This window comes from Chenopodium album, chromosome 1 (assembly GCF_948465745.1).
Source record: "Chenopodium album chromosome 1, dcCheAlbu1.1, whole genome shotgun sequence".
Classification (NCBI taxonomy): domain Eukaryota; kingdom Viridiplantae; phylum Streptophyta; class Magnoliopsida; order Caryophyllales; family Amaranthaceae; genus Chenopodium; species Chenopodium album.
Window position 1 is genome coordinate 52,095,468 of NC_137834.1, and position 25,922 is coordinate 52,121,389.

The 25,922-nt window shown below is 33.2% G+C and overlaps 2 protein-coding genes across 2 annotated transcripts; both read right to left on the reverse strand.

Moving 5' to 3' along the window:
- Window positions 1-5,419: 5,419 nt before the first annotated feature.
- On the reverse strand, window positions 5,420-6,031 carry LOC145632653 (uncharacterized). Its single transcript, XM_081685002.1, has one exon. It carries the CDS (start codon window positions 6,029-6,031, stop codon window positions 5,420-5,422), a length of 612 nt encoding a protein of 203 aa, XP_081541128.1.
- Window positions 6,032-9,226: 3,195 nt separating this feature from the next.
- Window positions 9,227-22,738, reverse strand: LOC145555924 (protein NRT1/ PTR FAMILY 4.3-like). The gene is made up of 5 exons (XM_081617640.1): window positions 22,374-22,738; window positions 19,928-20,145; window positions 15,263-15,703; window positions 12,399-12,541; window positions 9,227-10,491 (listed from the first exon to the last, which is right to left on the reverse strand). Exons 1-5 carry the CDS (start codon window positions 22,528-22,530, stop codon window positions 9,588-9,590), a joined length of 1,863 nt encoding a protein of 620 aa, XP_081473766.1. The 5' UTR covers window positions 22,531-22,738; the 3' UTR covers window positions 9,227-9,587.
- Between the last annotated feature and the right edge of the window lie 3,184 nt (window positions 22,739-25,922).

The following is a 25,922-nucleotide window of genomic DNA, read 5'->3' on the forward strand; positions in this document are numbered from 1 at the left end:
TAAATGTTATACAAGTTTTAATAAAGGTTACTATGTTCAAAATAAGGTTATTATGTTAAAAATAAGGGTAACTATGTTCAATATCATGTCAGTTGCGTGTATATAAACCTCGGGTTCACAATAATATTATTGTGGACCAGGTCCACGCAAGTCTTTCTGATGCATGTCAATTTCTGGTGTGTCCTTAGTATTTTTTTAAAAAAATATTTAATAGAAAATTTATTTAAGGAAATTATTTGTAAAATTTAATTACTATATAAATACTAAATAAAAATGATATTTACCTTTTTTCTATATTCACATTCAATTAACTAATTGATATGGAAAATAGAATAGCAAAATGTAATCTTTGTAAATATTTTGTAAAAATACAATCTTCTACTATAAGTTTTTTATGTGGCAAACATAATATCCGTTTCAAGGATACAATTGAGATAGACAAAAGATAATGACTAAAAACGAGATATTACAATATATAATCACTGATAAGTATATACGTACATAATTTTTTTTGTCAATCAACGTGCATGGCACGGGACCTAACCTAGTTCTCACATATTATTAAACATATATATATAAGTTTTGTAAACACTAGTTTTTCCAATTAATGCTGGTGATTTATTCCATAAAAGTTAAAATAAAATAAGTGATAATTTTGTAATGGCTACAATAATATTGTAGCCATTTGAAATCTTTCAATCTCAATTGTACCTTTAATATTTAGTAGAGTGTGTTTTATTCACCTGATTATCTGATCTTATATGAACTTATGTTAACTTATTTGAACATATTATCCCTTATTGAAACTTATTTTAGTTATAAATTAAACTTGGATAGCCCTGATTAACCTTTATCACAACTTATCACAACTTAGTTTTTCTAAACTTATCTTATCAAAAGTTATTAACCCTTATCAAAACTTATTAACCCTGTAATAAGTGAAAGTAAGGCGAATAGAACAGGGCCTAAGTCTGTATCTTTAATATTTTGCTATAAGTTTTGTAAGCACTAGTTTTTCAATTAATGGTGATGATTATATGATAAAAATGAAAATAAAATAAGTAATAATTTTTTTTTTAAACCAAATAAGTAATAATTTTGTAATGGCTAAAATAATAATATAATATTGTAGCCATTGAAAACTTTCAATCTCAAGTGTACCTTTAATATTTGGAATTAAGTCTGACTATTCCTAGAGTTGACACTTTTTTTAACATACAAATGATACAATAAATAAAAAATTACTATAGTATTTTATTATTTTTTTTATTTATTTTTATTTATTTTTGTTTTTTGAAATCACAATAGTTATAATAAATGATCGATTACTTTTAACATTTTAAGAAAAGCCCTAAAGTATTTTCCCCAATCCTTTCTTCCATTGATACATTTGATTTCGAGACTTCAATAGATGATTTATTTTGTATAACATTGGTATTGGTGTAGGGTTTTAGGTACTCTAAGCGGAATTTCATGAATCACATTCATACGCACCTAAACAGGATCTCATGCATATACAAATAAAGATCACATAATAGTTTAGAATTAACCTTTGAAGCGTGAATCCTCTTAGCAATCTTCTTCTCTACCAGAGATAAAGAGCCTCAATTGCAACTCCTCTAACTAGAAAGTACTTCGAAAGGCGTCGGCTCCCTTCTTACTGACAGCACAGCTACGTGCTGGCAAAAAATTATGAGCGTCGGCACGTCACTCGGCTCCTTTTGGTCCACCGGATTGAATCAACACTCCACCAATTCTAGTTGGACGGGAAAAACCTTTCACCTTTCTTGGAGTTGAGAACCAATTTTAGAGAGAAAATATTGAGAGAAAACTTACGTTGTTTTTCAAAAAAAACTGAATACTGTATATTTTAATTATCCTTAACTAATTAATATATAATCATATTATTATTAATTAGGTTAGGGTTTTCTCTCCCCTTTCCCTTTTTGGCCGGTCACCCTAAGGCCCACTTTGGGCTTCGGGTTTCTTTATTGATCCAATCCTAATGTGTGACCTTGTAGGATCCGTTTAGGCGAGCTTCGGGTTTGTTACATACTAACCCAAAGTTCTATAGCATTCTCTAGTAAGACGTATAGACGACCCAAATAAACGAATTACTATCTCCATAATACGATTCATAATTATATTAAGTAATTGCACTAAAGTCGAGGACACATTTCCTTCAATATCCCACTTGTCCGAGACAAGTATGCAATATTCAAATTCCTTAAGTCTCTTAGTGTCTAATTTGATAGTATGATCACATCTCTGTTAGGAACTTCTTTATCCAAACAGCTTCCTTAGCTGCTTTTACCGCCGCTAAATATTCTGATTCTGTCGTAGAGTCTGCTACAGTGCCTTGCTTTGAACTCTTCCAGCTCACCGCTCCTCCATTCAGACAAAATATGTACCCTGATTACGAGCGGTAATCATCTATGTCGGTCTGGAAACTTGCATCAGTATGACCTTTAACAACCAACTCATCTACTCCTCCATAGACCAAAAACATTCCTTTAGTCCTTGTCAAGTACTTTAGGATGTTCTTAGCCGCAGTCCAGTGTGCTTCACCTGGATTTGCTTGGAATCTGCTACATAAGCTCAGAGAAAATGCAACATCCGGTCGAGTGCATATAATGGCATACATGATAGAACCTATAGCCGAGGCGTAAGGTATGCTACTCATTCGCTTCAACTCATTAGGCTCCGATGGGCACTGACTCTTGCTAAGCGAAATGCCATGTGACATGGGAATGAATCCTCTCTTAGAGTTTTCCATATTAAACCTTGCAAGAACCTTATCAATATAAGTATCTTGGCTCAGTCCAAGCATCCTTCGAGATCTATCTCTATGGATTTTGATTCCCAAAATGTACCCAGCTTCTCCAAGGTCTTTCATGGAAAAACAACTTCTCAACCATTCCTTGACTGACTCAAGCATTGGTATGTCATTTCTTATGAGTAGTATGTCATCTACATACAAAACCAAGAAGACTAAGCTACTCCCACTAAATTTCTTGTAGACACAAGATTCTTCTTCACTATTGATAAAACCAAACTATTTGATTGCCTCATCAAATCGAAGATTCCAGCTTCGAGACGCTTGCTTCAATCCATAAATGGATCTCTGAAGCTTGCAAACTCTTTTGGGATTTTCTGGATCCTCAAAACCCTCAGGTTGTGTCATGTACACATCCTCCATCAAGAACCCATTCAGGAAGGCGGTTTTGACATCCATCTGCCAAATTTCATAATTGTAATGTGCAGCAATCGCCAAAAGTATCCGAATTGACTTAATCTTTGCCACTGGAGAAAAGGTTTCATCATAGTCTATACCATGTATTTGTTTGAATCCTTTTGCAACTAGTCTTGCTTTATAGATATAGACATTTCCATTCTTGTCTGTTTTTATTTTGAACACCCACTTGCATCCAATAGGTTTAACCCCATCAGGCTAGTCGACTAGGGTCCAAACTTTGTTCTCGGACATGGAGTCCATTTCAGATTTCATGGCCTCAAGCCATTTCTCAGATTCTGGGCTCGTCAAAGCTTGTTTGTAGGTAGTAGGCTCGGAATTTTCCAAAATCAATATTTCAAAGTCTTCTGTTAACAGGAAATCAACCAACTGCTTGTTTGGGATCCTTGTTCTACTCGACCTACGTGGGGCTTGAGCATCAATAGAAATATTCTCTTCAACATCTTGAAGATTTTCGCATGAATTAGATTCAAGTGGGACGACAAGAGTTTCGCTTAATGAATTAGCTTGCTCCGACACCTGACCTGTCATAGCAGAATCATGCGCCCTCGCCTCTGATGTGGTTTGATCAACATCCATTTGTTGCTCATCTCGAATTTCTTCGAGAACTATTTTACTCCCACTTGTCTTTCTGGAAATAAACTCCTTTTCAAGAAAGACACCATCACGAGCAACAAACACTTTGTTCTGTTGACGGTTATAGAAGTAGTAACCCCTTGTCTCCCTTGGGTATCCCACAAAGAGACATTTATCTGATTTGGGTGCAAGTTTTTCTGACAGTAAAAGTTTTACATAGACCTCACAACCCCAGATTTTAAGAAATGATAAGTTTGGAACTTTTCCATTCAACATCTCATATGGAGTCTTTTCTACAGCCTTTGACAGGCTTCTATTTAGTGTGTGTGCAGCTGTTTCTAGAGCATATCCCCAAAAAGAAATTGGAAGATCAGCAAGACTCATCATTGATCGAACCATATCCAGTAAAGTTTGATTCCTCCTTTCAGACACAACGTTTAACTGTGGCGTCCCTGGTGGAGTCAACTATGAAACTATTCCACAATCTTTTAGATGATCATCGAATTCTTGGGTCAAATATTCGCCACCACGATCAGATCGTAATGCTTTTATTGTTTTACCAAGTTGATTCTGTACTTCATTTTGGAATTCTTTGAACTTTTCAAATGATTCCGACTTATGCTTCATTAAGTAGATATACCCATATCGACTTAAATCATCAGTAAAAGTGATGAAGTAACTAAACCCACCTCTTGCCTTTGAACTCATAGGCCCACAAACATCTGTATGTATAAGTGTCAAGAGATCATTGGCTCTTTCACCCTTTCCAGTAAAAGGTGACTTTGTCATTTTCCCCAACAAGCATGATTCACATACATCAAATGATTCATAATCGAATGATGTAAGGATTCCATCCTTTTGTAACTTTTGGATGCGCTTTTGGTTTATATGACCCATTCGGCAAGGCCATAGATATGTTGGGTTTAAATCATTTGAATTTTGTTTCTTGCTATTTATGTTATAGAACTGTACTGTCCTATCAAGTACATATAAGCCATTAATCAATTTTGCACTAGCATAGAACATGTTATTGTAAGAAATGGAACAACATTTGTTCTTAATCTCAAAACAAAAACCTTCATGATCCAAAACAGAAACAGAAATAATGTTCTTAGTAATTGACGGAACAAAATAACAATTATTAAGTTCTAAAATTAATCCAGACGCTAAATGCAGACTATAACTTTCGACGACAAGTTCAACAACTCTTGCTCCATTTCCGACGCGAAGCTCCACCTCGTCTTTTGCTAGTTTTCTAATTCTTTTTAGTCCCTGCACATCATTAACTATGTGAGAACCACAGCCAGTATCAAATACCCATAAAGAAGTAGAAGTCAAATTAACTTCTATAACATAAATACCTGAAGTAGAAGCACTTGACTTCTTATCCTCCAAGTACTTGGGGCAGTTTCTTTTCCAGTGACCTATCTTTTCACAGTAGAAACATTTGCTTTCCGCAGCAACTTTTGGTTTAGCGGTTGGCTTAGGCTTTTCAGAATTTTTGACAACTTGCTTGCTTTTGTTTTTCCTGCCTGCCCCTTTCTTTTTGAAACCCTTTCCCTTTTGAACCATCAAAACCTCTTTCTTTGGTTATTTGGGAATGTTCCTTTCAGCATTGACAAGCATCCCATGCAATTGAGTCAAAGTCTTTTCAGACTCATTCATGTTGAAAGTCATCCTGAACTGATTAAAGTTGTCAGGCAATGAATGGATAATGATATCAGTAGCTAACTGTTGGCTATAAGGGAATCCAAGACGTTCCATGCTTTCAAAAAGACCCATCATTTTGAAAGCATGTTGGCGAACAGATTCACCATTTTCCATCTTGCATTCCAAAATCTCCTTATTAATCTCATATCTCTCAATCCTGGCCTGTTTCTGAAACATGGCCTTAAGCTCTTGCATAATGGTGTAAGCATCTTTGGTCTCAAACCTTCTTTGGAGGTCCGGTTCCATAGCCGCCACCATGAAGCAAGTGATTGGAGTAGACCTATCATTAGCCTGCTTAGCACGACGTTTATCAGCATCAGATGATTCATTAGTCACTACTGGAAGTGGGTTTTCTAAGACATCCTCTTTACCCTCCGACTTTAAAAGAAGTCTTAGGGTCCTTTCCCAATTGATGAAGTTTTCTCCGTTCAGCCTATCCTTCTCAAGGAAGGGACGGACGCTAAAAATCAAGTTGTTGTTGTTATTAGTCATGATATCTACAGACAGAAAAAGGGCAAAGTTCAATTTATGTTTATAAAAGCACCTAAAAAGCAATAGTTTCTAGGTTACTTAGCACTGTATTCAATTTTAATGTCCCTATTTGAATAAGTGATTCCAAGATCCTATCAACATGCAACGTTAAGCAGACGGAGGCCTTTTCTTAAAATTGCATTTTCAAGGTAAGTAAACTCTTTACTAATTACAACATTTGTAATTCTTGGTTAGACAGAAAAAACTTCTCATGCTTAACTGTCCCTTTGCTTCAAAATCCAAAACGCTTTTGATGATTTTGTTGAGGTTAACCAAATTAAGTGTGCAAAATTCGCAATTTCACCTCACCTCCCAAAATTAATAACAATACCCTGCGGAGGCATGACCTATTACTATTAATTAAGGGTTAATAAGTACTTTATATTTGGAAAAGCAAACCTCAATATTTGCGGGACCTAAGTTTATTATGTCGTTATTAATTAGTGAACTCTAGCACATTAATAACATACATACAATAAACTTATAAGCATTTTAAGAATAATAATAAAATGCAAAATTAAATATGAGCTAGTATGGCCCCTAATCCTAAGAGCTAAGCCTGAAAGGGCACCTCCTTGGACTCTTCATGGATCTCCATCCACCTTCATCATGGGCCTTTTCATAATGGGCCTTCGCATCTGGGCTTTTCTTTGGATTAATTAAGAATTTAAATAATTAAACTAATTCCTAATTAAATAAAATTACAAAAATACTTAACGATACGCAGATCGTATTTAAATTACAAAAATACATAACGATACGCAGATCGTATTTATAATTTAAATCTAGGGCCATACTAGTCATTTATAGCAATAATATATCATATATATAAAAATGCCACATAATAATATCACATATTATACTTGCCAATAATTTAAATATCAGATATTCTTAATTATGTCAAGTGGATAAATCAATTAATTAGGAAATCCTAGAATATAAATCATACTCCGTATTTGATAAACTGAAATCCTAACCACCTAAAAGATTTTATCCTAAAAATAAAACTAACCAACTAATTTTAATTAGATTAAAAAATCAAATTATGTAATTATCTTATAATCAATTCAAAACAACCTTAATTGGAATTGCTCAATATCCCCTTAAAATCAGTTTTTCAATATTATCCAAAATAAATAAAATCAGAATTTTATTTTTTTTTATTTTTATTTTTATCAAAAAAAAAAAAAAAAATTAAAATGAAAAACAGGGCTGCCGTGACTGAGCTGCTACCCAGCCACGTCACAACCGCTGCAGCAGCCGGGCCGGAGCCCAGCCACCGCAGCAGCTAGCCGCCGCAGCCAGGCAACCGCCCAGCAACAGCAGCGCTGGCTGGCGCACCGGGCAGCAGCCCAGCACGCCAACCAGCTCGAGCAGAGCACAACACGCCAGTCAGCTGCCCAGCTCTGCTCCTGCCCACACCGTCCCCTGCTGCCCTCCGCCCCTGACGACCACCGGAGCAGCCACCGTGGCCCACCATTAGGTGGTTCTGCCACCCAGCCGTGGCTGCTCCTCTTCAATCACTTTATTTTTTTTTTTTTGAGTTAAATTAATTTCACAACTTTTGCAAAATAATTAATTTTGGTGATCTAATTATAATTAAACACAAAACTCCTTTATGTATAATTTCAGAAAAAATTAATCAAAATCTCTGTTTTAATTAATTTAGGGCTTTTCATATAAAATAATTCCCAATTCATATAAAACCAATTTTACATGAATTAAATAATCATATCTAAACAATTTTAAATATGAAAAATAGATTATATTATATAAATTTAACAATTTAAAATCGAAAATTAGGGTTCATAACCATCAAATTCGAAATTTTTGGGGCTTTAGGGTTCTTAAAAAAAATATGGTTAGAGGCTATTGAGCAATTAAATTCACAATTTAATCAATTCCAACCAATTAAAATCGTATTCTAATAAGGTTATTTTAATCCATAATTCAATTCCTCCCCTTAATCAAATTAAAATTAGCTTAATTCACACATCAAAATAATCATATTATTGTGACCAGTAAATTATATGCAAGGGGCTAACTGATACCACTGTAGGGTTTTAGGTACTCTAAGCGGAATTTCATGAATCACATTCATACGCACCTAAACAAGATCTCATGCATATACAAATAAAGATCACATAATAGTTTAGAATTAACCTTTGAAGCGTGAATCCTCTTAGCAATCTTCTTCTCTACCGGAGATAAAGAGCCTCAATTGCAACTCCTCTATTTGGTCCACCGGATTGAATCAACACTCCACCAATGCTAGTTGGACGGGAAAAACCTTTCACCTTTCTTGGAGTTGAGAACCAATTTTAGAGAGAAAATATTGAGAGAAAACTTACGTTGTTTTTCAGAAAAACTGAATACTGTATATTTTAATTATCCTTAACTAATTAATATATAATCATATTATAATTAATCAGGTTAGGGTTTTCTCTCCCCTTTCCCTTTTTGGCTGGTCACCCTAAGGCCCACTTTGGGCTTCGGGTTTCTTTATTGATCCAATCCTAATGTGTGACCTTGTAGGATCCGTTTAGGCGGGCTTCGGGTTTGTTACTTACTAACCCAAAGCTCTATAGCATTCTCTAGCAAGACGTATAGACGACCCAAATAAACGAATTACTATCTCCATAATAAGATCCATAATTATATTAAGTAATTGCACTAAAGTCGAGGACACATTTCCTTCAATTGGGTGATATTCTGTTTTACGGGAAAGATGATATAGAGTAGAAAATTGTGGAGGATAAATTATCTAGTATTCCTATTATTCTTGATGAAAATACAAAGATAACCATGATAATTTTCTTCTGTACAATTAATGGAGATCAAAAGATTTGAGAAACTTAATATTTTGGAGATGAAAATACTTTTTTTTTTAAAAAAAAATAAAATAGTTAATTTTTTTTCATTTAAAATTTTTTATAGTCAAAGCAATAAATGAACAAGATTTATCCTTAAAATTTTAATGGTTGAGATTGAAAACAATTACTGTGGCTACATGTTTATTGTAGCCATTGAATAGACTTTGTAAAATAAATAAATTAATTAAAACTAAAAAAAAAAAAGCGATGGTGATAATTAATGTTTTTTAATCCAAAGTTATATTTTTAATCAAAAGTTATATTTTAGCTATGGAAAAAAGAATTCAAGGAAATCATAAATAATTAATTTTATTCAATATTAGGTTCATAGAGCATGACCTTAGCTTATTCATTTAAAATATACTCCTTAACATAGTAATATATATTTTAATACTAACACTTTTGGCTTTTACGCTATATATATTATACATTAATAATAATAATAATAAAACACCAAGCATTGTAACTACTTCAGAAGTTTAAATAAGCCTGATATTTGAAATGAAGGGGTACACAAACGGTATATCTCATTCCTAATACACTCCAAACTTAGTACATTAGTTATTCAACTACATACATATATATAAGCTAGAAATATAATATATCATGAACATTATAAAATGTACATAATCTAGTTAATTAAGTTAAGGTTTTTTTCTAATAGGAGCAACACTATTATCCTCATTAACCTTGGAAGAGTTCAAGTCCTCGGGCGAAACATGTTGCTGAGAGGTAGCCATAACAGAAGGGTTATAGGAGTACCAATGTGCCCAAAAGAGGTAATTGAGGAAGTTGAGGAAGCTAAGACCAGCCAATAACCAATAGAATAAATCCAACCTATCTTTATTAAGGTCATTCTCACTCAACCATCCCTTGTTAGTAGAGGATAAAGAGGAAGTAACCTTATTTATAAGGATAACCAAGACAGAGCTAAAGTAAAACCCGAAGGAGTAAGAACAATAAGTCATTGCTGTGAGAAAAGATTGCATCCCTTTTAAGGATTGCTTGTAGAAGAACTCAATAAGACCTACGGCAGTTAACATCTCGGACAACCCGAAAACGAGGAATTGTGGTGTGATGTAAAAGATGGAGAGGAGTTTTTGGTGGTGAACCATGGTGTCTCTTCTTTGTTTTTCCATGAGGGCAGCGGAGACCATCGAAAAGGTGGCGATGAAGAGGCCGGTCCCTATGCGTTGGAGAGGGGAGAGACCGGAGTCATGGCCAGTGAATTTACGCGCAAAAGGGACGAAGAATTTGTCGTAGAGAGGGACGAGGAAGAGGAGGAGAATGTAAGGGATGGCCTGGAGAGAAGCGGGTGGAATGCTGAAAGATTTGGTGAGTTTATTGTTCATTTGGCTTCCTTGTTGGACTGAAAATGTTTGTAGTTGAGCTAATATTGTGTTGAAAACTATTGTGCAAGCAAAGATTGGAAGTACTGAGATTAAAATTTTCACTTGTTCTACTTGAGTAACTGTGCATAATCTCCATGCTCCTTCTGATTTGTAGTTTGATCCGTCTTCTACTTTGATGCATGCTTTGTCTAAGAATCTGATGAAATGTACAATTTTTTCACAAATAAAGTTATTTAAACATATTGGTAACGAAAGATTTATGATACAAAAAAAGATTAATTAAAACTTATTTGAGTAGGTACTCTTTTTTTCACTACCAACAAACTAACTATATTACAAATATATAAACCATTATATATACAATCAAATTGGTTGAATTAATAGGGACATAAGAGTATAATATTGAATAGAATATTAAAGTTAAAATATTTCGTTTGACACTTAAAAAAAAATGTTTCATATTATTTACCTAAAATTGGTATAAACCACCTTTTTTGTTCAATGTTTTTGAAAAAACCACCTTGTATGTTTTTTTATTTACTAAACCACCTTTTAAGTACCTAAATTCTTTGATTGTACCACCCTATTTCAAATTTTGATGAAAAATTTAACTGAGACGTCAAAGGGGCCCACAACTTGTGTCTTTCGCTCCTAAATCATGTAATTTTTTAACCCCCAAAAACGTTTGACCCTTCCCTCTATATAAATGCATGACTAAATTGAGTAAAACGTACTCTTAAAAACCAAACCTAATTTTGCTAAAAAAAATTAAATTGTAGTATTTGTTTATTCTCAAACCCTAAATTGAGGTTATAGAAGTGGTGGTTGAGATGGAAGGAAGGTTTTGCTACAGTTGATGATTTGGAAGTGGATGGTTGAGATGCAATATGTTAGATTTGTTAGAGTGGTGTAATAAAAAATTTAGGTACTTAAAAGGTGGTTTAGTAAATTAAAAAAAAAAAAAAAAAAAAAAAAAAAAAAAAAAAAAAAGGAGGTGGTTTTTTCAAAAAAGTTGAAAAAAAAAAGGTGATTTATACCAATTTTACCTATTATTTAACTAATTTTAGCATTAAACCTACATAAGAAACTAATGTGTTTATAATGAAAGAATGTAGGATTAACAAGTTATAGTTAATTATACATATTAGTTCTATATTTTTTTAAGTCATAATTATTGTTTGAACTTATAACGTCATTAGAGAGTAAAGGGAGACAAGTGAAGGTGGCTTTTAATTTCTATTATAAGCCAAGGTGTTATAGAATGTTCCAAAAAAAGTTTGTTGCCTTGACACAAAAGATACAACCCACAAAAACATTTGACATATTAAAGTTTTTGTTATTATTTGGGGTGGCAATAGTGATAAAGGTCTTTGACTTTCAAGCCCAAATTAGTGATACTAAAATATAGGTAGTCTTCACTAACTTTATCACGGAATAGTAATCAAATTAAACCATAATCATGACACATGTTTTTAACAAGATTTATCCCACAAGAAAAGTCAACTACAACAGCAATAAAAATAATAATAAAAATAATAATAATAATAATAATACACAAAGGAAAGTACATACTCATTCATTCTCCTTTCATTTACATCATAGGGCCACTTTATGTGAAATCTTTTCGGGTCGATTGGTGCAAACAATAAGAAACACATGGAGTACAAAAAATTAAAAGTACATACGAAGTTTTCTAGCGAAAATAGTTTAGAGAGAACAGCAATCAATATGCGCTTTTTCTGTCCATTCTTTTGTAATGGTACTAGTACTAGCCCTGAACAAGGTCGGGAATATGATGCATATATTATGAGATAGTGGTGATGATTTCAGAGGCAAGACAATACAGTGTAAACAGACCCTCAAAACAAGTGGAATTATTATTATATGGTCTCATAGTTTACACTTTACACATTACTCCTATCAACTGTAGCATGCACTTCCTTAGACTCATCTCTTAAGACTTTGTAGCATAGTAATCATTATTATTAGATAGTGGGTGACTGGGTGCATAAGTAAAAAAAGAAAAAAAAAATGAATGAAATAAAGCAAGTTTTGACTTGAGAAGAAAAGATAAGAATGAACATTTTTGTTGGATTGGATTACCTGAATCTTTCTGTATGAATGAGATTGTCAGATGCATTGGAACTGGTATAGTGATGAAGGTTGTTGGCATTAGTATTCCCATGAAGCACCTTTACATCTGATGGACAAACTTTCTTTCTTTTTAAAAATGCGGCCACAAATACCTGTATATATGAAGGTGGAGTTAGTCAGGCATATAGAAGGAAACAATCATACCTTATTAAGGTGGTTTAGGTTTTTTGGTTGATATTGAAAAAATAAAAACACGAAAATAGATTGTTGTAAGAAAATCATAAGTGGAGGATACCACATCACATAAAATAAAAAGAAAGAGTGAGAGTGAGGTGATTAATTATTTGGCAACTTACAATAATACTTAATCTGTTCATTTTCTTTTGACATGTTTTTTAAATTAATCATATGTTGGTTAACATACATGTTTCACTATATTAATATATCTAATCACGATGATGAGTAACAAACAATTCTTAAAATACGAGTATAAGTACATTTAATATGATTCTATATCTCCTATTATTGATATGTTATATCCTAATTATAAGTAACAAACATAGTCAAAATAAAACCTATACTACATATGTAAATTGTGTCAAATATAAAGATATGTCAATAAAAGAACAGAAAAAGTATCATTAATAATACAAACCATGTCTTCTGTTCATGAATGTTCCTATTTGCCAAAACATAGAATATTTGCCAACTAATTATACAAATTTAAATAATGGATTATCCTAGTACCTTTGAACCGTCAATAGAAAGTATATCAAAAGATCAATCAAGATATTAAACCTTGGTTAGTTCATAGACAATAATATAATACTCCGTTATTTATGATGGAGCCATTTCTTATATTGTTGTCCTATCGTTGCCGACAATAATGTGATCAAAATAAACTCAACTTGAATATAAATAATAGACTTAGAAAATTGTTTTAATTTATATCAGTAGACAACACTCATGTCATAGTATGCTCATTTAGTTAAATATTTATGTAAGAAAAATCCGTTTAGCAACGACCTCTATCCTAGATACCAAGATCATCGGAAACTATATACTATTTTTTTTTTTTAAAAGAAAAAAAAAATTAAAATATACTACGTATTTAATAAAGCCTCAGATATATTTTACTAACGTCTTATTGTTTTAATTTATTATATTATAAAACTACTATGTTACAATTATAATGGAATATACCTATTGTAGCTTTAAATTCTTAATTATTGCCTACGGATAAACAGTTCTCTACATGTATTACTTGGAGAGCTGATACACATACAATCATTATATGTTGTCCCTACATACAACACCACTAGAAATTTGACACATCATCAAAAAGTGGAGAAAATTAGGAGTTAAATATAAATTGAATTCAAATGGAACATGGCCTCATTATTATAGTCAATAAAAACATGACAAAGTAAGGTTATATGTGGGGACCACATACAACAATTGTATAAACCACAATTATTAAGCAACCACATTGTCATTTAACCTTTTCGACCAACAACCAAGGATAAAGTATTAAAAAAAATAAATTAAAAACCTATAGTAAGTAGATTGGAGGTAGTATAAGCTTTGTGTCAAAAAAAAAAAAAAAAAAAAAAAAAAAAAAGTAGTATTAGCTTATCTATATTTTTGTAAAGTCAAATATTAAAGAAATACTACTATGTAATACGTACTAAGTAATATCCTTATTATTTGATGATAATATGCACTAGAAAATTTGAAAACAAAATATGTCAAAGGTCAAATTATTTTCCGTCAATGTTCTAATGATCGAAGTGATATAAAGGTAAAAAAGAAGTTTTGTGTCCACATATCTTTACCAATATTCCTATTACTAAATTCGCCACAAATTGTGTGCATCCTCGTCAACTAAAACGACATATTTGAACTATTATCACATGTAATATGAAATATGGAAAATGTTGAGGTTTTTGTTTGATTAGAAAAATGTTAGCCACCTTAGCGATATCCATTTCTTTTAATAAAATTATAAAATAACAAACATGTACTTTTTCATAGTATAACTAAATTAAAGGTTGTGTTTATTGGCTACAATCATTATAAATACCTATAACAAAATGCTATATGTGACTATTTCAAAAATATATAATGCGATAACAAGTGCAATATAATTTACAAATCCAAGATTAGGTACATATGCAAGAACAATTACTTTGATTTGTGCTTATCTATAAATCTAGCGACAATTATTATGTATAAAAGAAACCCATATTATTTTCTAAACCCAATAATTCACACATGTGCATTAATATTCTAAATAATTAGATTGATATTATGTATGACATTTATAATTAACTACTCTTCTGGCCCGTGCGATGCACGAGTTATTCATATAAAATTGTATTGATAGATAAGTGAGGAAATATCAGTAAGTCATTATAGGGTATAATATGTAATCGGAAACATGATTAAAGAAATTAAAATTTGGAACTTTAATCGAAAAGAGGCTTAAATAAAAGGTGGAAGAGCTAAAATGAAAGAGAGAATAGGAAAAAGGTTGAATTAAAGGGGAGAGATAAAGTGTGTATGAAAGATGAATTATAAGTTTAATGAAAGAATTAAAAAAAAAATGGTGTAATAAAAAAATTAATAGTGTAAGATGACATGTGGCACTATAGTTAAAGAAGTGTAATAGAATGGATGGGACATGTGTCTTTTTTAATTTCTTGGTTATAGTTTTTAAATACTAAGTATAGACAATTCTACCTAAATAAAGTGATAGGTATATATTACTTGGTATGTGTTTCCGTGTTATGTCCCCCAATAAATCCACGACTAATTAACATGCATGCAAAAGTGCAAAAACACAAACGATGAACATGTACAAATATTAATACCTGAGCAATAGGAGTAAAAATGCTTCCACGAGGTCTCTTGTTCTTGTAAACAAGAGTGCCAGAAACCAAGCAAATTAACCCCATAGCCATGACAATGGCTGAGATACCAAACCCGATATCCATACCGGAACGTGTCTGGACCCAAACGAGGACGGTAAGGGCAATAAGCTCACCAACGGAGAACGCGAAGTAGGCTGCATTGAAATATGTCGAAAGCTGGGTAGACTGCTTGGAGTTGAACTGATCACCTCCATGAGCTATCATATTAGGCTTCACACATCCACTTCCTAATGCAACTAAGTAAAGTGCTACGAAAAATATTAAAGCCTGTATTCCCTTTGCTTCTTCGCAAATTTGTCCAGTGTTGTCTTGTGTTAGCATGTTGCACATTGCTGGCTTTAGTTGTGGTAGGTGTGCTTGTACTGATAGCAAGATGAACCCCTGGTTTTTTTAGCCAATATATCAAATTAATGAGGTCACTTATTATTTTTTTGAATTTTAAACGAGAAAACAATTTTATTACACGAGGGAGAAATACCGAAAATGACTTGGTTTGGTTGGAAGGAGTTTGGAAGAAAATGAAGTATATGGATTTGCATGAGGATGAGGCATGCATTGGATCATAAGGGATGGAGAAGAATAATTTTGTCAATGACTATATGGAATAATCACTTTTGTTCATATATGTAGCCGACACCACTTGTGAGATTAGAGCTTTGATTAATTGATGATTGATTTGCAACGTTTTAACTTTTTCATTAGTCAACCTATATTTTCAACCCTTCATACATTGCTTTAATTATATATAAATAAATTGGTCAATTGACCATATTGGTAAATAAAAAAGACCCTTAGCGACAATTTGGTAAAAAAACTTACTCCGACGACAATTTGGTAAGAAAATCTAACCTTAAGCGACAATTTGGTAAATAAAATAATCTCAGGCGACAATTAACCCAAAAAATACAAAAATTTCCGATAAATTACTCGCGAATGCTTAATATAGTTCGTTTTTCTTGTTATTTTACCAACCCTTTTTAACGGAAATAACAATTTGAAGAAAAAAAACGTTAAGTATCAATTTTCACTTAAGTTTCATACCCCTTATTAACGAATTTTTTTTAAAAAGGGGTTGGAAATAAAAAGGGATGACATGTAAATTCAAAATTTTAAATGGAAAAGATAAATTTAAGAACACAAAAACAAATTAAAATAGGATTTTTAAAGAGTTTGTCGGGAAAAAATAGATTTTTTTGTCTAAATGTTGCCGGAGGTTATTATTTTTACAAATTGTCGCATATTGTTAGTTTTTTTTTACCAAATTGTCGCGCGGAGTAAGTGTTGTTACCAAATTGTCGCTAGAGGTTTTTTTTATTTACCAATCTGGTCAATTGGCCTAAATAAATTGGATATATAAAAAAGACAAATCTATTAAAATTTCACATGATTATGAGTCTGTTCTTATACGATTATTTTCAATTCAGATCAACTCTAATAAGTTCAGTTCAATTCAGCTCTAATAAGTTCAATTAAGCTCTATTAAGTTCAATTCAGTTTTCAATTCAGCTCAGCTCAGTCAATGAGAACAGACCCTATATTTTGTCTAACATACACTTCCTCCATATCTTTAGAGTTACAACACACATTTTATCACAATATTTAAGAAAATAATAGTATAATTTTTATCATAAAATCTTCCCTTTATAGTGTGTTGCAATTATTGTGACATTTCCATTTTAGAAAAATGTTGCAACTATAAAGAAACGGAGAAAATAAATTTTATAGGCGTAGTCAAATGGAACATGTGAACACTAAATAGTGTAAATTTTCAAACACTGCATCAAAATGATAACAGAGTTTCACTAATTGATAAAGCCTACACATACGACATACAATGGTTGTATTTGTATAAACTCTCTAAGATTTTACTTGGTGCGATCATAATGGAGACAAAAGAATGGTTTCCAAAAAAAAAAAAAATGGAGACAAAAGAATTAGTACCCAAATAAATTCAATTTGATATTAAAGACGCTACATAAAAGTCTTAAATCTCAATTATAGTATTTATTGCACTTTATATCATAACACTAAAAAAAATAAAAATAAAAATAAATAATAAAAAAGAAATTAACAAGTTTTGTGGTTGTCTTGGAATGTCTTGGAAAAGCCTATGTAGGATAATAGGATATATATATGCTGAGTACAGTTGTATCACTTTTTAGGTACATAATCTATATTAATTTATTGCGTCAAGGAGCAAACCCGAAAGTGGGGGCAACTTTGTCTAAAACTTTTTTTTTTTAATATTTTTTTTTTTTTATATAGTGTAACCAGAAATTGATTAACACAGATACTTGTTGTATGTGGTCATGCACCAATAGTCAATGGTGTAGGCATGTAACCACTTCATTCATAAGAATATTAATTGAGTGATAAAAGTTATAATTACGATTAAATGGGTTTAACTTTGTGGATGATGGTTACTCATATAATCAACTTATTAGCTGTTATTCTAATTTGCGAAAAATCACCCTTTTTTTTTTTTTAACTCTGAATCTCTCTCTTTAATGACCATTTTAAATCACCAATTTATTAAAAGGCTATTTCACCAAATGCCACTGAGTAATTTAAAAATTCACCAAATGTCATCGGACTTTTCAGAATTCACCAAATGCCACTGAGTTTTTAAAAAATTCACCGAGTGCCATTAATGACTAACGGGAATTAACTCCGTTAGTCATTAAGGCTAATTATGTCACGTGGTGTATTCTAATTGGTTCACTTTATTATTATTATTATTTTATTTATCAAAAAAAATTAAAATCAGAAGTTTTCCAAAAAAAAAAAAAAAAAAAAAAAAAAAAAAAAAACAATTAAAATCATAAACAAAAAAAAAAAAACTAAACCCCAGCCACTCTTCCCACCGCACCACGGCACCACCGCCCCTATGCCAGCCCAACCCCTTGCCCCCACCCCCACCGACGACCAACATCCTCTTTGGTGTCGGCGGCCACCCTTCCCCCTACCCCTACCATCTCCATCCACTCCCCCCCCCCCCCCTTAAACCACCATCCTCGACACCCTAAAACCCCAAAATTGAAATCTCCAAAATCGAAACCCTAAATTTCGATTTTAAGGTTTTCGATTTTGGGGTTTAAGTGAGGTGGTTCAGGGGGTGGAGATGGGAGGGGAAGGGCTGGTTTGGGTTTGCCGGAGCGGGGAAGGGGCTTCGAATTAAAGGGAAATCGATATTGGGGGTTTAAGGTGTCGAAACCCTAGATTTAGATTTTTTGGGTTTTTAATTAAGGGATCCGGCGTGATGGTTGAAAGGGTGGAGCTCGGAGGGGATGAACTGATTTGGGTTCTCCGGCGTGGGGGGGGGGGGAATTCGGTCATCGGCGGTGGGGAGGGGAGGGATTGTCGAGGGAGAACGAGAGTTTGTGAATCGCGACTGGGTTGCGTCGTCGGCGTGGGTTGGCTAGGCTGGGTTGCGTCGTTGGCGCGGGTTAGCTAGGCTGGGTTGCGTCGTCGCCGGTGCGGTTGTTCAAGGCTGGGTTGCGCCGCGGTGGGGACTGGCTGGAGGCGGAGATATGGTGGTGGCAGTGACAGACGGTGGTTGGGGCTGGGTCATGGTGGGTGTTTTTTTTTTTTTTTTTTAAAGTTTTTTATTAAGTAATTAATTTACTAATTTAATAAGCAACCAATCATAAACCACCACGTGGCATAATTAGCCTTAATGACTAACGGAGTTAACTGCCGTTAGTCATTAATGGCACTCGGTGAATTTTTTAAAAACTCAGTGGCATTTGGTGAATTATGAAAAGTCCGATGACATTTAATTAATTTTTAAATTACTCAGTGGCATTTGGTGAAATAACCGTTTATTAAATCAACAATTTCGACATGTAAACCTTAATCCAATATTTTTCGACATGTAAACAGTAAACCAATGAAAAACTTGAATCGAGCTGCAATTTACAATTTATAAGAATTTTTGGGCTGCAATTGTCAAATTTTTCCTATTTAAAAAATAAATAAATAAATAAAACTTTTTTAAAAATAAATTTTCAAGGTGACGTGACGGACTTAAAAAGGTAGAATTGTAATGATACTACAGCTTAGTGAAAGAAATGAGAGAAACGGGTCCACGCCTATAAGAACGAGAGAAGGTAGTTAATAAGGGCGCATTTTGCAAAGTGCCAAAATTTCGCCATCTATTGTTAGAAGACTTAGTACCACTTACATTATATATTCGTACAAGCAATTAGTGAAAGTTTAATGCAATGATAACCAGTTGATCCAAATCCTAGATATTTATTATCTTTATATTAAAAATGCCATATGAAAATCAATCTCATAACACTTGTAGATCCCCCAAATAACCTAGTTATTATAATGGTGTATAGAATACTCGAACCTAGTTAAAATCTTACTATAATCGTTCCTTTCGTTGAAAATAATAGTCACTTACAATCATTGTGAAATTTAAGTTTATCATAATTGTTTTATTTTCAAAACCTTTACGCTAATTGGATCCTTCCCATCCATAAAACGATGAAATCAATGACCGTCTTTCTTCATACCTAATAAAACATACGGTGTATGTATGTCCGAATATTGTTAACATAATATCAAAGTCGAGTAAGAAGGTAAGAGTAGACATACAGAAAGTTCAACAAATCCGAAGATGAGCATGGTCCAAAAGCTGCCGAGATAAGAATCGGAGAGGTAGCCACCAAAGAGAGCGAGAAGGAAAATGGTGCCAATAAAATTTGTAACTATGTTGGCTGCCTTTGAAAGCGGGAAATGCATCTCATTTATCACATATGTTATTAAATTGTTTCCCACTGCCGCTATTGCCATTATCTCAAACGCTTGTAATCCTGCAATTTTTTAGAAATACAAACACTTTTTAGTTCTTATCAATGTTTCATCTTCTGCTCTAAGAATAATAATATCACCAATTAATTTGTAACAATAATATAAACAGGATCTGATCTCATCATTTCTTAGATATCACATCAAAAAATTTTACCAAGTTAAATTACATTTGCTTTTGCTTATTAATTTTTAAAGCAAGTAATTGTAACTTATTTTACGCATGCCTACATACTCTACTACTCTAGGCTTTTCTGTCTTTCAATGGGAAAATTACTTGGTTCATTATAGTTTCTTTTAATCATCGTAATCTTGCTACCTGAGCAGCCAATTTTGGTAATACTTAAATTCGTATCAAAAAAATTAAATTTGGTGCCTTAATTATTATACTTATCGACTTATTACACAAGAAAAGCTTCAGGTTGTTTAATTTTTTTATTTATTTTTGGAAACCTGAGGTTGTTTAATTTTTTTTTTTTTTTGACGGAAGTGGTTGTTTAACTTTATGTCATGCTCAAACAAAAAACGCTCCTTATTAATTCTTCCAAGGGGTAAATAGATTAGTCCTTCATATAAAACAACTTTAAAGACAAAAGGCATTTTCCTTTTTAATTATTTTGGGTTATACTAAGCCATACAAAATAACAAAATATTGGTGGGGGTGGATTTATTTGAATTTTATTTTTGGTCCGACACGATCTTATAGACCTCACTTATTATAAAGTAAATAATTTGTGAAAGTTAGCTGTTCAAACCTTGTTAAATTCTCATGGTATAATCCAATGTAATCCATTAAATAAGGAATCAAATACTGTAGTACTCCGTAATTTTTGGCATAATAGTTGTCTATACAGTAATTATCATTTGTTTTTTTCCTTTTTTTTGAATAGCTATAAAGTAATTATCATAATCATCCCTGATCTTGATACTCTCTCCATTTTATAATTAAAAAATTATTTTTCTTTTTTATTTTTTACAAAAATCAAGAAAGTTGGTTGGAGTACAAATATGTACATGTGATTAAAGAGAGATGGAGAGAAGAAAAAAGGGTTAAAAACTATTGAAAAGATGGAGAGAAAATGTTAGAAATTGAGGTAAAAAAAAAATCATAAAATACAGGTATTATTGTCAAAAAGTACTATCTAAAAATAAAAACATGCTTCTAATTTTAAACACCCACAAAGAAAAAGAAAACAGACTTTTAAATATAAAACAGAGAAAGTAACAAGTTATTAAGGTTTTTTTCTTTTTTTTTTTTTTTTTTTTTTTTTTTTTTTTTTTTTTTTTTTTTTTTTTTTTTTTACACTAGCTATTAGCTGCATATAATTGTGAGTAGCCTCTATTCGAAAGTGACACATTAGTTTTCATATACAATGAAAAACATGGAAAGATGAAATTAAAAAAATTACTTGAATTGAATTTCTTCTATTAATATATACTCCGTATCTATTGACATTTTGATGTGCTTTTTACACGATGATTGTACGGACTATTACATTAGCTCGTTCTCTTTTCTTTTTTTAGCATATATCTACACCTTATCTTTCATTTTGCTTTATCTATTTTTGTCACACTCACATGCCTCTATTTCCATTTCCATAATATTGTAACATGAATGAAGGGGATACGAATAAATATATAGACCCACGTGATGCGGGGATAGAAATTGTAAAAAAAAAAAGTTGCAAACACGAAATGTTGCAATATTTGTAAAATTTCTTAAAATAATAATTATTACAATATTTGTGAAACGGTGGAAAGTATATATTACATTTTATACATGTTTTTACCGTCATTCACTTCTCTAGAAACATTACACCATCCGTTTCAGAATATTCCTATTATAATGTGTAAATCGATACAAAATTTTACTCATCTTTGCCGCAAATATATTTAATCTCACACTAGCAAAAATTATAAAATATAATATAAATAATTTACTCATCAAGTAGAATCAAACTAGATCCACGTAATTATATTTGTTCGGTTAAGAGAAATTTAGATATTTTTGCTTTAAAAAAAGTCAAATATTACAAACAACAACATCATTGAGAAACGGGAGTAGTTTACGACTCCGCATAACGTTGAATATTTATTTTTTAAAAAAATAATAAATAAGTATATCACTATAATTTTAGATCAATACTGAAAAAGAAGAGATAAGTAAATATAGTAAAAATCTGAAAAATGATTAAGAGTTTAATATTATATTTGAGGAAGATAGGAAAAATACCAAGGACAAAGACAGCTGCCCGCATCCCACCATGTTTATTGAGATTAGAAGGTCTGCCTCTCCAATCAACAGTAGTACTTAAATTTTCATCAATAATCATCCCTGATTCTCCATTATTCTTGTTCCTCTGCACTGATTTCCCCCTCTCTAATTCCATTTTTGTCTTTCGTATATATATTTCTCTAGCTAAGTAATAGAAATATTATTTATAAAGCAATATAAAATGTTGCGGAATAAAACAATAGTTAGGAGAGAGAGCACATGAAGAATGAGGGGGGTGTGGGTTTCAGTGTATTTTTTGTTTTGATGTTTTAATTGAGAATCAGTGAAAAGTAAGGAGGGAGAGTTTTGAGTGAAAGACAGAGTTTGTGGGTTGGTCCATTATTTATAGATAGAGTTTTCGTAAGGAGGGGAATGAATACTCCTAAAATAATATAATATTTAATAATGGAAAAGAAAAGGACTGTTGGTTGAAAAATGATGTCACGATTTTTACTGTAAATCGTCAGAGAAACAAGTATGGTACAAATGCTAGTTGTTTCCGGACTTATAAGTCAATGGAAATAGTAGAACCATTAACGGAACTTGACTCATATATACTCCGTGTTTCGGTCGTGTTTTTTTTAATATTACACTTCCTTTTTTTTGGCAAAAAACTACATTAAAATATTACTCCCTTCGTCTCCAAATGATAGTCACTTTTGGGTGAAAATCACGGGAATTAAGGAGAAATAAATAAAGTACATGGGAACTAAAACCTAATCATTTGCAAAACAAAAAGAAGAGAGAGAAACTCATTGTCATTAAAAAAGAAGACAACTCATTCAATTAAGGCACAAGTACAAAGGCAAATATGAGGGTATTTTGGGAAGCACATATAATACAGCAAAAAAAAATGAAGGTATATAGGTCATTTTGTGTTATTATATGGGACCTAAAATTGTGAAATGTGACTAACATTTTGGGTGTCCAAAAATGTAAATAGTGACTATCATTCGGGGACGGAGGGAGTATATCTCACTCCTCTCATAGTCCCCACCCAAACTTATTAGTACTTTTTTATTATATCTTTTCTCTCTCATTCATTACTTTTCAATAAACTATTAACCCCACTATATTTCTTTTTCAATTTTTTAATATTCCAACTACCCCACTTAACTCTTATTTTATTTAAGTCAATTAAATTGCCCTAAAACTACGTGTCGGTCAAAGTGTAACACTTAAAAAAACACGGAGGGAGTATTAGTTGTTGGCTAATATTTCCTCCGGTTTTAGTTGACACCGTTTGAGTTTTACACTATTTAGAGAACATATTTTTACTCGCTCTTGTGGTTTAAAGATACGATAAAACATATTGATGTGAGATCTTGTTTAAATTGTTTCAATGTATATTAGTGATTGGGGTGGTAGTGTTAGTCGTCAATCGGGGTGGCGGTGTCAATGTATTAGTGATTGGTGGCAAGAGGGAAGATATTGGTGAAGTACTAAGGGTATGGTTGTCCATTCACACTACATGTTGGCGATTTTGATCATTTTGGATGGCGGTATTACTTTTTATAATTTTACAATGTTGATAATTCGAGATATTAATCGTTAAAAACATGTGTTGGCAAGCTTGATAATAGAAATGTGTCAACTAAAAAAAACTGAGAAAGTACGTTTTTTGTTTTGGATGATACTCCCTTCGTTTTTTTTTTTTTAAAATGCATCACTTTGATTTTTGCACTATTTACATATAATGGTTCACTTAATTTTTTACCTCTATAAAATAAATAAATTTTAATATATAATATATCACTAGATTAGTCCTAATATCTAGTTTCATAATATAATTTTATTATAATGTTTTACTAATATACAATTAAAGATATTAATGGTTAAAATTGCGTCTTGACAAATGTTCTAGTCAAACTAATGTAAAAATAAATAAATAAATAAATAATAATAATAATGAATAAAACAGAGGGAGTATATTCCTTTTGTGGGTTGATATGTTTTTTAGTGTTGATATGTTCCTTATGTTGGATGTTATTAGACATTAATTGACTAATATGCTTCTTTATTACCTGTCATGTTTAGGGTAATTTTACCCCGCCACGTGGTCTAATTAGAGGATGACACGTGTCAGCCTCAGGATGGCCCAAAGAGGACCAATCCCTGCTCGACACGTGTCACTCCAGAAAATAAGGGAAAAAAAGGCGGCCTTCAGGCCCAAATCCCGAGAATGCCGCAAAACGGCGCAGCCCACCAATGATTAGGGTTCAGTGACCTAATCAGGGGCACAACTCCCAAAGACCCTATAAATAGGGAGATACCCCTCATTTTGAGGGCATAACGTTTTATCATTTAATACACCTGCATTCTCTTACATCAGAGAAACACCTGAGCTTGGAATCCGAGCAGATACCCACCTAAATTTCCGTACTCTTTATTCCTTTTCAAGTTACTAACTTGATCGTCGGAGGCGGAGCACCATCCAACAGGTGTCTCCGTTTGTTTTGCAGGTACAACTCATCCCTAATCAGTCTTCGTGTTGTAACTCTCCCGAGGGACAAAAACACCCAAAACATTTGGCGCCGTCTGTGGGGAGAGTACCTCGAAGATGGTTCAAGAGTTTGTACCTCCTAACCGTCTGGGTGAAGACCTAGAAGTCTTTACAGACCATGAGGAGGATGAGGATCCTCAGGTCGAAACCTCTACAGCCGAGGACAGCTCTCTCAGAGTCAAGCGCATCCGGCCCAGAGAGACTCTGGAGCGGGGCGCCTCCCAGGCGGGTCCGAGCAGACCCACTGGGCAGCCGGAAGGGGCAACCCAAACGGCAACTAGATCAGCCCCTGTCACCCGAGACGAACTCATGAGGTTCATGACTAGTTTCAAGGGTGAAATTACAGAGCTGATCACCAAAAGCCGGGCTGGCCCAAGTAAAGGTCAGTTGGCTAAGAAGACTCCACCAGAGAAGGGGAAATCAGTCAGAAACCGGCAGCCCACTCCTCATCCAAAGGAGAAGGCAACCAGGACCATTGATTGGTCGAAGATTCTCCTTCCTAGGAGGAACACAAATAACACTCGCCGGCCCCAACAGCCGGTGAGAAGTAAAAAATCAACTCTTGATGCCCGGGAAATTATAACCGAAAGAGAAATCAATCGCTGTCCGAGTCGGCTTCAACGTCGAACTTTCCAGACAGCTTCAACAACATTTCTGCAGGGAGTACACCCTCCTTGCATGAGAGTCAGACAGGCGGTAATACCGTCCATTCTGGCCCTCATATGATTGGAGCTGTCCCGTATGTGCCTACTCAGGATTACGGGCAGTATTCTCCTCACTTCATGCAGCCGGCCTTCTTTGGGGGTCTGGCGGCATATCCAAATGTCCAACCATTGGACTGGCAGCTTCGTCTGCTGCGCCTGGGTGAACAACCTTCTGCGTTCACTCGGGAGATAACCGAGGCGGCACAACCGTCCAAGGCTAAGAATGTGTTGGTTGGTACCTATGATGGCACCACCAATCCGGAAGACCACCTCATGGCTTACACCAACCTCATGTATCTG

Bases quoted from the DNA above. Each gene is read 5' to 3' on its own strand.
- LOC145555924 (XM_081617640.1), bottom strand. From the start codon at position 22,530: ATGGAATTAGAGAGGGGGAAATCAGTGCAGAGGAACAAGAATAATGGA. The intron at 15,704-19,927 runs GTATGTCTACTC...TAAAAAAACCAG, and splicing joins TCGGATTTGTTGAACTTTCT to GGGTTCATCTTGCTATCAGT. The intron at 10,492-12,398 runs GTAATCCAATCC...ACATTTCATCAG, and splicing joins ATTCATACAGAAAGATTCAG to ATTCTTAGACAAAGCATGCA.
- LOC145632653 (XM_081685002.1), bottom strand. From the start codon at position 6,031: ATGACTAATAACAACAACAACTTGATTTTTAGCGTCCGTCCCTTCCTT.